The 12,822-nt window shown below is 46.3% G+C and overlaps 1 protein-coding gene across 15 annotated transcripts in view; it reads left to right on the forward strand.

Moving 5' to 3' along the window:
* Positions 1-12,822, forward strand: part of EHMT1 (euchromatic histone lysine methyltransferase 1) — a 121,463-nt gene that overhangs the window by 65,324 nt on the left and 43,317 nt on the right. For 11 of the 15 annotated variants that reach the window (XM_056351290.1, XM_056351293.1, XM_056351289.1 and 8 more), the window contains exons 3-4: positions 4,768-5,324; positions 7,913-7,954. In XM_056351290.1, coding sequence (XP_056207265.1) covers positions 4,768-5,324; positions 7,913-7,954 — 599 coding nt within the window. Of the gene's footprint in view, positions 1-4,462; positions 4,577-4,767; positions 5,325-7,912; positions 7,955-12,822 lie in introns of all 15 variants that reach the window. The other 4 variants (XM_056351288.1, XM_056351298.1, XM_056351301.1 and 1 more) reach the window with 2 other exon arrangements.

Raw genomic sequence — 12,822 nt, forward strand, 5'->3', positions numbered from 1 at the left:
TTATTAATTCAGCTAAGTGATTTAAATATATTTCTGATTATTCTTTGCCACGTGGAGTTGCAGGGATAATGATCTGCATGACTTGCTGAGTCTTAAATTCTTTGTGTTACTAAAATGCAGTCAAGCTCCTAAATAATACACCTTTGCTGAAGTTTGTTGCAGCCTGGAAGAACGCGCATCATAACAGAAAGTAAATCTCTTGGGCAAATTACCTGTCCTACACGTTGCTGGATTTTAAATTAATACCAAATGCTTGAATCGGGATGCAGGCAGCATTGTGGTCAATGTGGCAAGCTGCTACTGCTGCATATGGCGTAGGGGATGCTTAAGGGAGCCCTGAAAATACTGGGATGCTTCTAGTAAATGAGGTTACACTTCCGTGGACATAGGCTATATCTTTCTACGTTTCTTCTTTTTTTTTATTAAAGAAAGAATGGTGTTAGATTAAAGAACAGTGAGTGAGTTGGAGTGAAAAGTGGATATGGAGGAAATGTTTTGGTGTACTTCGAAGGAATGAACGCTGTCAAGTTGTAAAGTTTTAGAGAAATACTGATTTTAGGGTTTTATTCAGTCGCACTTGCAGCGCAAGAGCAGAAGAGCTGTTGAACAGCATTTTCAAGAAGAGAACTTGTTGCCACAAGGTGGATTTGAAGCCAAAATTTTAGCAGGTTTGCAGTGAAACCTTTTTTTAATAATGGAAAAGGGGAGATGTAAAGGTCACATCAGGAACAAGTGTTTCTTTAGCTGTCTGGTGCTGTTGAAGAGCTTCTCTAAGCTGTTTTATTCAGTATTTCTCCATCGTGATGTTCCTGCTGTCTCTAGTTTTGTGTTCTTATCCCCATCTATAGGCCATATTTCAGCAAAAGTGTAAATATATATTGAATTGTGTCTATTCAGCAATGCTTGTAAATGTGTATTTAGTGGAGCTAAGACTTGTTGAACGTGGTCAGACTTGCAGACGTGTCCTGTGACAGAAGGATGGAGCAACGGAGTTAGAGGCAGAGCATCATGGCAAGTGGAACAGTAGCCTAGCCTGGGATGGCAACCCCTATTTTCCTGTTACCAGACCAGGTACTTTGGTTGTGAAAGCCAGACTAGCTTACTGGGGTTACGACATCTTATTAAGCAATGTAGCTCCTGACAGAAACTAGTTCTTCGTGGGGTCTCTTCCATTCAGTGTCCAGGTAGCGCCTTGGGATGCCGAGCTCCTCCAGTGGGCGGGTTGGCTGTGGTGCTTCTCGCAGGAGCTGTGCGGGAGCTCAGTCTGCAGGAAACAACGCTGTTCCAAACTATTTATCAATTTGTTTTAGTGCTGCCAGAAAAGGGAGCAGGAGGGTGGAAATGGTTTTTCCCCAAAGCAAGCAGCAGCTCAGGACAGCCCTGCCTGCGGTGTTTCAGACTTCTTGGATGTTGGAGAGGGACATGGTCTCTCTTCCCATTCCCACTGGCCTCTGCTGACTCTCGCCAGCCAGCGAGCTGGGTGATGACAGTTGCCATGATAGTTTTTGTCATGTGGATGCATGTCTGTTAGGCACCGAACCGTAACACCCCACCGGTGGCAGCACAGATGTTTGGGGCTGGAGCTGAAAGCCTTGGGACCTTGCTTTGCCCTGCAATGTGAGCAGTCACCTCCGGCAGGGCAGAGTGGGTGCGTAATCCTGTTAAATCAAAACCATACCCCTGACCACTGCTGTGAAGTTGTGCGCAACTTCAGGGACTATGGAATTTCCTCTCTTTTCTTTTGTCAAATCTCTAGTCATACAGATTTGGATGTCTGGTGCCTGTTTATAGGGGATTGATGGCACTTCCACAACCAGATTGCATTTTGCACACTTAATGAGAGTGTGTGTGTGTGTGGGAAACCGTATGTGGGATTTTAATTTTAGCTTCATAGATTTTTCATAAAGTCTGTGACGTTTTCTGGAGGAATGCAGTTACTCTTTCCCCTAAGGCAGTGCTCTAATTTACCTTGTTTTGGTTACCTTTGTGGCAGGTAGAGTAATTCTTGCCCTCTGCTTTTACAGTTTATCTAATACACAGCCACTGCAGTTACTTGACTGCTGTGGTGGGAGTGCACAGAATTTAAATCAACAAATATTGAAGGCTTCATTCTTCCAGGTGCCTAGTGCTGAGTGCTAGAAACCTCCGTCTGTGGTTAGGGAGCTCATTTTTTGTTTTCTTCTGGCACTGACTTTAAACAACTGTTTCAGCAAATGGCCACAGCATGACCTTTTAAAGACACTGATTGTGGAAAGAGAAACAAGGACTGAAAGAATAAGGGCATGGCTGTTGGTTCCCTCTGTCCAAGACCTTGCTAATAGTTAAATGAGTGAAAAACTTAGCACTTTATCTTCTCCCAGAGTTGTTGCTACCCAAAACAAACCCTTGTGTGTCTTACCAGAGCTTTCAGTACACAGAAGGTGGTTTGGGTGCTCAGAGAGGGCAGCAGATGGAGATGATGGCTTTGAGTCATGCTTGGAAAGCCAGTCAGTTACTGCCTACTGGAGGTGGGGGTTCTGCCTCTGCCCCCTTGTGTGTGCTTCAGCAAGCACCGAGGAGCTTGTTTTGGAGCTCTTTTTGGAGGCTCTGAGCCAGCAGATTCCGCATGGGAGGCAGTCACAGACTGGGTAGCCTGAGTTTGGGGGGAATGGACTGCTTAGTGCAGGTGTCTCGTCGGGAAAAACAGCCAGAGTTGAACCCCAGCGAGGAGATACCGCTCGTCATCAGGGTCTGGAGACACCTTCCAGTAAGATGCTTTGTGCCCAGTGTCTGTGGCTTTCAGTTGGAAATACGGAGCCAGGACTAGGACTGTCCCCCTTGTAATTTATGGGTAGGACTAGGCTGGAGCAAGTTGGGCACTGCAGCAGGTCCTGGAGACCCACCTGGGCAGAGCCCTCACCAACCGGGTTTGAATTCAGCACTGACCGTGCTTCAAGCTGGAGGTCGGATTGGGTGGTCTAAGCGTATTGACCGGTTCTAAGGAGGCTTTCAGTTTGGTGCTGGAAATGTTTGTCTTTAAATCTCAGATGAACACCAAACCCAGGAAGTTTAGGGAATAATACGGTTGTTTCAGGTACTAGAATGCTTTTAGAGTCTAGATCTGCAGTGCTGTTTGTGCAGAAATCTGTATCAGTGTCTTTTAGGTCAACCCAATGGTAAGGAGATGGACTGAATGAATGCATTGGAAAGGGGTAGAAAGGAGGGGGAGGCCCTCAAATAGTTGGGGAGAGATTTTTCTTCCCAATTGTCACTGACTGGAGAGGGAATGTGGTGCGTTTTGGGAAGAGCAGTTCTGGCGAGCTGTGCAGCGCTGCTTCTCCTCCCCGCAGATGTTTGCACTGAGCTGCCTGTGCTTGGGGGCATGCAGCAGAGCTTGGCTTCGAACAGTCAGCCCAGGTATATTGGACTTGACATCCTGGGATTCAGGATCTTGGATCTTCTTCATGCTTTAGCCTTGCATCAGGTTTTTGCCAGGTCGAGACATTCAGGGTGTTGTTTTCCTTCGAGTGTTTGGGCTTCAAGAGCAGCATGAAATAAGATGCTGATACCCAGCGTGCTGGTCTGACTTGCAGCGTTGTCTGTTGATTTGACTCGGGCTCCTTCTGAATACTGTAGGTGAAAATTGCTGTGATTTGAGCTGGTTGTGAATCAGTCCTACCTGCTTTGACAGCCCACTCGAACAGAGCTTTTGCTGGTACTTCTTGTGATGCTTTTCATAACTGTCTGGCCTCTGGAAGGAAAACAATACAAGGAATCCCTAACAGCAGGTTGATTTAATCATTTTACTGATCGTGCCAGTGAATTGTTATCACTCGGGGTTGCCTGGGGAGCTGCTAGTTTGTCATGTTGGAAACCTTTCTGCAAGTGCATGGCATTCGTACTTGGATTTTTTTCAGCTCAGGTCTGGAATCTCTGATGGGACAGATTCATCGATGGGGGAAGAATGTTTGGAAAGAAGGAAAAAACCCAGTCTTTTTACATGGACACTCCTGGTTTATCTGTGCATGAGCTTTTAGTCAGTCATGCTGCATTTGAATCATGTAATTATTTTAGTCTAGGATTGCATTAACATGCTTCGCTCCTGTCTTTACTCTGGCTGTTGCCTCTGAAATGACACTGCTCCTGCGCTGCTTCATCCCAGCGCAAGAGCCAGTCTCCAGTGGACAGCATTGCCAGGAGAGCTGTGATGGCCAGGGGGTTATTCCTTGCAATGTTTCATGTAGTGGCAGAGCCCTGATGTAGACATTTGGCTGCTCAGCTGTGTCTGTGCCACAAGAGCTCACCCATACAGCCCCACCAGCAGGCTTTTCTTGTCTCAGTCTGGCATTGTGAAGAGCTTTGCCAGAGATCTGAATGGGAGATTGGACAGCATTTTGTTTGACATGCGAGGTGTTGACATATGGTCCAATAAATGTAGTTATTGGAAAAGCTAAAGATAATATTTACCTTGAAAAATCCATAGTTGGGGAATAAATGGCCACATCTGCAGCTGAGGCAAGTGAGAGTGAGTGCACTGCTTTCAACTGAGCCACCCACCCCAGTTTTCACCATCTGAGGATCCAGGCAAGCCAGTCAGGTAGGTAAGCAACCTAAATGGAGAGATATATGTGTAATATATCTTTATACATATAGCAAGCAGTGTTCTGGAGGAGAGATTTGTTCTTCGTTAGCCACTGTAAGTAGCTGTACCTTCTTTTTGGAGTGTTGATACTGCTTGTGACCCTTTTCTTCCTCCTCTCTTCCTCCTTACCCTCCCTTTTTCTCCAGGGTTTAATGCCATGGCTGCAGATGAAAGTGCTACAGAAAAGCAAGCGGGGGAACCAAAAATGGCAGTAGACGGTGAAACCAATGGTTCCTGTGAGCACAGTGAAGCTGGTAGCCACCCAAACCCAGCTAAAAACACTCAGGACAATACGAAAGTGAGCCAGCAGGACTCCAGTACTAAATTAAATAGGATAGCAGAAAATGGCATTTCTGAACGAGATGGCGAGACTGGGAAGCAAAACCATATGAAAGCTAATGACTTCACACAGACTTCTGTAACAGGGAGCAATGGATATATTCTAACCAAGCAGATGGCACAGGAGCAACCTCTAAGGACTACCAGCACCTTTGCTTCTCTCACCGGCCATGCTGCAAAAACCCTTCCAGGAGGAGCAAGCAAAGGGAGAACTGTGGGCTCCTTTTCTCAGATGCAAGCCACGATGCCAGCCAAGCTCGGGGAGGGCAGTAAGGACATGGATGCTAAAAAGGCCACCGCTGCTAACGCTGAAGTCAAGGTCCACAGAGCACGGAAGACAATGCCTAAACCCACCCCTAGCCTGGTAATGTATATGGGCTGCTGCGATTGCTCTTGGCTTGCTCTGTGTGTGTGAGAGGGATACCTTGCTGCATTGGGAACACCTGCAGTTCGGAGGTGTCCTGCTGAGTGGATTGATTATTTTTTTATTGCATATATTTTATTTCTGTTTTTTCCCTCTCTTCCTACAGAGAGACAGAGGTGTTAAAACAGTCACATGGCTACCATCAGCCCTCTTCCCCAGTGTGTTTCTAAATATGTAATTGATCAATTACCTTCTCCGACAGATTTATGTGAGACACTAAATGGCCTTTCTCTCTTGGCTGTATCGCTCATCAGCCATCAGCTGAAATCCAGAGCTGCTTGTGAAACAAATTATATTTCTTACAAGTTTGACCCAAAGGAAATTAAGCATAGCGTGTTAACTTGAGGCTTCTCCTAAGCTCGGAAGCTGTCAAGAAGCTGATATGTTAGGCAACTTGATTGCATTGCCATATCGTTACAGTGGTAAACCAGATGATGTTTTCTCTCTCTCTGTTGCCTGCAGTAATGCAACTTGTTCAGAAATCTTCACTCCAGAATGCTTAGGGGTGGATTTACCATCGCTTAAACAGAGTTCTGCCTTTTTTTCTAGGAGGCAAAAGGAGATGGGAAGTCATCTGGTGCATTGATGTTGTAGCAGGGTGAACAGAAACGGGACTTTGTCACTGGCCAAGTTTGGTTCTTTTGGTTATTTTTGGGTTCTTTTGCCAAAGGTAGGGAATGGATACTGGAACAGGCAGATCTCCACTGTGAGCACTTGGTCTCCAGCCCTGTGACGCTTTATATTTAGCTGCAGTGAGCTAGATCCTCTCATTGTGCTAATGATGGAGAGAGGCTGGCCTTTAGGTATCCTGCACCTAGGAAAGGATTACGAGCCTTGCTTGGCAATGTGAGTCACACCCAGAAATAAATGGGAAGCTGCTGCAGCTTCGTAGGGGTTGGTGCAATGGATTGTCGTTAGCTCCCAGCATGTCATGGCCCAGCACATGCAAAGTGATCCTCAGGTGGCACCCACGTGTTGCAGCTCAGCAATAATACAAGGTGAAGGTCTCAAAGCTGTGAATCGCTGTGGTTTGGAGTAGGGGAAGGCAGGAGAAAAAAAAAGATGGGTGGCTCCTAGCCAGCCACAGATGGGGAAAGGTGCCCTTGGCTGTGGCACCACCTGTGCCTCCGGAAGCAGGTGGGAGTCCAAAGAGCACATCAAGATTATAAACCTCATGGGCACCCAGCCTCAGCAGGAGGGCAGAAACCACGCCTGCTATGATTTCTCAACCATTCTCCTAAACCGCTGATTTCCCCTCTCTCTTCCCCTGATTGCATTTAGGTTCTCTCGCTCCTGCACCCCTGCTGTGTTTTCTGGCTAGCAGGCAGGGAAGCCCAGATGCAGTACATGCAGCCTGATGAAAAGCTCGCAGAAGGCTGTCTCCTACCCAAACAAGGCTTTGCGACCAAAACTGCCTCTCAGCTTTCCTCCAGCAGCCTGTTGTGCGCTTAAATTAGGCCGGGCAAACCCCCAGACCCTTGTGGAATTTGACAGGGAGGGATCCCTTGGGGCTGAGCAATTGAAAGAGGCAATTCCCTTCTAAAAGATGAGTGCGAGGTTAGGAGGGAGTGTTTTCTTCATTCATATTTGATGATACATCAAAAGAATATTTTTGTGCAGCCCCTTGGGCTTCAAGGTTTGTCTCTAGAAAGCTGTGTGCTGCGTCTACGAAGGCTTGCAGTGCGCGGGTGCTGGAGTGGCTGTGACCATGCTGTTGATCATTACTTGCTCACACAGTAACAGTGGCTTCAAAAACTGAAACATGCAGTTGTTGGGTGCACAGCTTGTCCTCAGCACCTCTGCCCATTGCCCTGGGGCTTAAAATAGGGAGAGAAACAAAATTCGCAGGGAGGGTGGTAAGAAGAGGCTGTTCCCATGTGCTCTGCTCAAGCCTTAGCATCTGAATGTGAAACCAAGATTTGATCTCGTGTCTGCAAGACAATGAAACAGCTGTTTTGTTCAGCCTTCCTGATAATTGCTGCCTAATTTTTCCCCATTGTCTTTCGAATTTACATGCTATTTTCTTTTGGTAGCAGAGTCCTTGCTAGTTGTCATTTTCCTGTCCTGATGATTTCTCTGTTGAGCTGCTTGTAAGAGGCTCGGCAGCACGGCACTGCAGTCACTTTTCACGCACCACCCTCCACGTTCATACTTTTTCCCCTTCAAAAACACCACCATAGCAGGTGCTGTATTCCAGGAAATAAATTGTGGAAATCACCCAGAATTGACGTTACAGTACACAGTAATTTTCTTCGCTAATATTTTTTAAAGCATTGTTGTTTTCTTGGTAGACTGTTCTTGCTGACCTGTGCTGCCTGGAGGAGGGGAGGAAGGTATTTTGTTGTTTGCAGGGTGTAAACATTTGTTCCCACTGGCTCCTGCAGAAACCCACTGGGGCCAAGAAGTTATTTTCTGTAATCCAATAGCTGTCAGGGGACCTTGGTAGCCTTTTCCTGCGCATGTGGATTGGTCTTTGAAAGGAAGAAAATAATTTTCTCACAAATTTAACCAGCTTTTTCTCTGTTTAGGAGTTGCTTCCTGAATTGGGATCGAAGCTGAATCTGAAACAGGTGACAGTTTTAATTGATATTGTTGCATGTTAAGGTGGTTTTTGAACAGAGACCTCAGAAGAGTTTTTGGCAGCATCATTTCTGCTCCCCTTCTGAATAGCGCAGTTGCACAAGTTTTGCACCTTTTGGAATAATCTTTCTTTACTTCCTCATTCATTTACAATCCCATTAAGAACTCAAAGGTTTCCAGGGCCAGGCAACAGACTGAAAGGCAAGTGTATGCCTGTGTGTGTGTGTGTCCTGTGCTTGGAGAAGGCCCCTCCTGCTTAGAAACTCCAGTTTCTGAGCTTAATACCACTAAGACGTGTCTGGAAGGGATAAAGGATGGTAAAGGTAGTGAAAGCATGCTTAGTTCTCTCTTGAGGTAGGAAGAGCAGGTGGCTGAATTGGGAATTCCAAGTTACGTATCCATTCATTATGTGGTGACCACGAGGCTGTAGTTTGAGGTGTGTGTCCCTGGGGGTATTTTTTTATGCTGTGCAGAGGATGGGGTCAGGGGAACTGAACTGTCAGAAGAAATAGTGCAGAAATCCATGACATTAATCTCTCAGCCTGATTCACAGTGTGAGTCCAAAATGTAGAGTACCAGTTTAACTAGCGGAGACAAAGCCTGGGAAGGAAGGAAAGAGGAGCTTGGAGCAGGAGACACTTTGCTTGTGTTGGTGTTTCTACCGGTATGCATCAAACTATACCTTTAAGCAGCGTTGCCACTAAATATCTGACCCCAGGACTGGTAAACTGCTTTCTTTCTGTGTGCACACAGGTGTTGCTGTTGCTGTATTGTTTTCCATGTCAATGTCCAGCAGTACTTGCAGCAGTGTGCTGACAAGGTCTGTGGGATGCTCTGCAGGAGCTCCTGGCCTAAGAACATCTCATGTTCATCTCTGGGGGCCAGGCAGGCGGCAGTTGGTGGTTCGCAAGCATCTGGGATTGCTCAGCAGGCTAAGACCTTCTAATATGCAGAAAACTCAAATGGTGATGGAGATACTGTCTCCTTGGGGGGAAAAAAATAAAAAGAGAGTACAGAGCAGAGTGAGATAGAGTCTGCATCTGATTGCAATGCTGCGGTCAGCTTGTCTGGACCTGGAAGGTGCACCCATCAAGGAACCCTCTCCAGATGGGTACCCAGGTGTGCGCAGGCAGACTGACAGTGCAAAGTCCATGTTTGTGAGCTTGGCCACAGCTTAATATCCCCTGTGGGAAATCTTCAGGCATGATGAGGCTATAGGCTACCCCTGGACTTCTTATGTAGAGGGTTTACTGCAGAGGAAGGTAGAAAATGAACGCTATTGCGCAGTACTTTTAATTGTATATTTAACTGGTTGTGCTTGTGCTGCTGACACGGCCACACTGGCTGGGTGGCTGCTCCAGCTGCTGACCACAGCCCTCAGAAATAACTGTCCCAGTCCCAGGTCACCAGCAGACCTGTTTCTGTCAGGAGGCTTGCTGTGGAAACTGGTTTGTGTTACCCGGTTTCATTTTGACTGGTGTGTGACACTCCCTTCCTCTGGAGCTGCTCCATCTAGGAGGGCACAGGGATGAGGAGTGGGGTGTCCTCCCCCTGACCCAGCAGAGCACACACCTCTGAACGATGCAAGTTCGGAAATCCATTAAATGCATGTTTGTAGCTTGGTTTAGGAACGTCTACACTTAAGCAAGTCTGCCTGGCAGCCTAAACTGCTACGATTTTATGCAGATATGACCGCACACAAATTGTAACCAAGTCGCACCAGAATCCCGCTTCTAATGGGCTTGTTAATCTGCAGATAAAAGGGCGTTAATAGGTGGATCAGCCTGGCAGCTTGTTTGGTCTAGATGAAGACCAAAGCCATGCAGGTTTTTTTTATTGCTCCAGGGTAAGGCTTAGGCAGTGGCTGGAATCCCCAGGCAGCTGCGCTGAAATTTGGTGGTGAAAAGTGTAATTCTGCAGCAGTGGAGGAAAGGGAGAGTAACACCACTACAGCTCCTACAGGCGCTGTCATCTGCTTGTGATAAATTTTTTATAGCAGGCTGATATTTCTTGCTTAAATATCATTCACCAGTTGTTAGAGGCAGATACCCCTGGGAGCTGCTGCTTTGTGGTGTTCAAAGGCAGCGCCTTGGTACAAATCTCGTTACCCCTCTGCGTGATGGATGGAGAGAAGCGGGTTGCTCCGTGACAGCTGCTGTGTTGCCCGGTGGCGGTGGCAGTTAGTTTAGTCCTCCTGGCTAGTTGGCTTTGGTTTCAAGCTCGTACTGTGCTGGAGATGAAAGTCCTTAAAAGAAGAGAAATAAGGCAGCTCGTATATCTAAGCTGGAGATGGTTTCAGGTGTCGAGAGCGAACAGCACTCCTGCGGCACTCGTCAAAGCTGCTCTGCTCCAAAGCAGGACCTGCGGGACTTTTGCCGGTGTCGTTGCATCCTTGCAGCAGCACACGGATGGAGTTCTGGTCTGGCTTCTCTTCGGTTGTTCCTAGCTTGCTTGATTTGGTAATAGAAAGACCTCTTAATTGCTGGGCTGTGGTAAGAATGCAGCGTGCAGTCTATCAAATTAGCGTGGGGTTTAATTAGTAAGGTTTGTTTATTCTGTATTTTTGCTTTGGGGAAGGCTAAAAAAAAAAGGGATATTCTGTCTTTTGCCATTTTTAGTAACTTCTTCCTGCTGCGGTAGGGGACTTAAGTGCCAATAATAGAAACATGGTCGATCCTATTAAAATGTAGAGAGCACTTGAGTTTAATATTTATAAACATGTAAAATTCTCTGTTCATGTCCCAGCCTAAGCAGTTTGCTTGATTATTTTTCTCCCAGTGGTGTCGGACATAGTTGTGGTCCCATTTTTGCTGTTTCCAGACACAAGCATCTCTAGAAATGCTGGCCTGAGCCTTGGAATAGCTGTCTTCAGCTACTTGGCTATTCCTTGCAATGCCCAACATGAAATAGTGACGTTACAGCCTTTTCCATGGAATGAGCTGATACCACGTGAGAAGCTGCAAGAAATGAAGATGTAGTGACACAGTTACTTTCTTTCTCTATTGTTTTTGGTCCTTTCTTGGCCTTCAGTGGCCCACACGTGTGGTGGTTAGGACAACATGTGAACACAGGGAGCTCAGACTGAAGTTGCCTTTGCATGGGATTCTCCTCACCGTGCTTCTTTAAAACTGGAGATGAAAACTGTGCTTGACTGTTAAATATAATTGAGGGGAAAAGAAAAAGACCATGGCTGCTTTGGACAAGGATAACACACAGCAGTGGCGTTTACAAGGGTCAGGAATAGTGCTTCTTGCTTCTAATTTTGCTGTTTGCAGTGGAGCCCATGTAGGTGTTAGATGAAAGCACCTCTGCTCTCTTGAATGTTTGTTGGTTTAAGGGAAGGAAGATGATCTTCATCCAATTTCTGGGTGTAGGAGTCTGCTTAGTTAAAAATGTGGGCAACTCAAAGTGTGCGTGGCCTCGTTAGTATTCTTGGCAGATCAGTCCGTGCCCAACAGATCACTGACAGCCGTGCGTCGCTTTCCCGGCGTGGTCGCTTCTGGTGCAGGCTCCGGCATTGCTGGTCTGCATTTTCCACCTTTAGCACAGGACTCTGGATCTTCAGAAAATGAAGCAGGGGCGTGTTAGCATTTGTCACAGCAAATTGGATGTGTAGATGTTGACTAGCAATCAGCTCCACTGGGTTCTTTGAAGTGCCTGCTGTTGGCAGCCCCCTTTGTGCTTTGCCAGCACGAGTGTCCTCTGCTGTTAAAAGGTAAGAGAGGCTGTAAGCCAAGGAGCAAGAGTTTGCTTGGGATGGATCCTGAGCTGCAAGCAGTTTTATAGGTACCTGCTTGATGCTGTGCTTGTGCTAGGAACCGGGAAGGCAGGAGGAACCCATCCATCATGAAACTGGAAGAAGGAGCGTTCACTGCTATCAGCTGTGCCAGTGACTGTGTAGCCCACAGAGGTGGCTTGGAGATGGGTCCTACCAACCTGGGGCAGGGGCATGGGGTGGCAGGGCTGGAGGTGGCTGCTCTGCCTGCCCTGCCTCTTCTGCAGGAGAAACCTTGACCTGAGGTTTTCCTTGGACAGCCTTTTCCCTAGCAGGGAACTTGGTGGAGCTAAATGGATGTGCAGTCTTTTGAGAAGTCATCTGATGGTGCTGGGGGCTTGCAGGTGGATTTGTGAGCTTTGCGTTTAAGTGGATTGCTGTAATCTGGGAGCAGCATTTACATTTGGAGCAGATAGAGCAGAGCATAAAGGCTCAGTGTTGGAGACCAGGATGGGCTGTACCTACAGGCTGGAGTTAAGGAAGTGGCAGAATTCAGAGACATTAGAAATGCGAAAAGAATACAAAGTTTCATCCACTGAACACTCTTACTTGCTGGAAGAGTAAAATTTAATCAGAACAGTAAAATTCTGGTTAAAAAAAAAAACAGAACAGTAAAAACTTCTATCTAGCTAAGAATGATGAAAGATGGTGAGAAGACTCAGTGTAAGTGCTTTCAAATCTTTGCTGATCCTTTTTATTATAATCCTTAGATTAATATTTATATATATATATATTTATACACAAACACACGTGTGTGTGTGTGAGATACATATGTTTTACTGCTGGCCTGCTCAGCTTCCCATCCCATCAGGCTTCCTGAGAGATCTGGTCACCTCTCTGTGGGAATTCGTGTTCTTTAACATTACTGCATATGCCTCCGAGTAATAATCCAGATCTCACAAGGCTTAATTTGGTTTAAAAAACTAGTTTACTGGAATTGCCATGAAAAAGTCACATTTAACAGTTGTCTAGCAGCCCTATTGAAGATTTTAAATTTATTTCCATACTGTAATTACAGGGGGAGAGAAAAACCCCAAGCTAATAACATACTAGTTTTTCATTTAAAATTTGATTACGTTCTTC

This window comes from Falco biarmicus, chromosome 9 (assembly GCF_023638135.1).
Source record: "Falco biarmicus isolate bFalBia1 chromosome 9, bFalBia1.pri, whole genome shotgun sequence".
In the NCBI taxonomy this organism is placed as follows: Eukaryota; Metazoa; Chordata; class Aves; order Falconiformes; family Falconidae; genus Falco; species Falco biarmicus.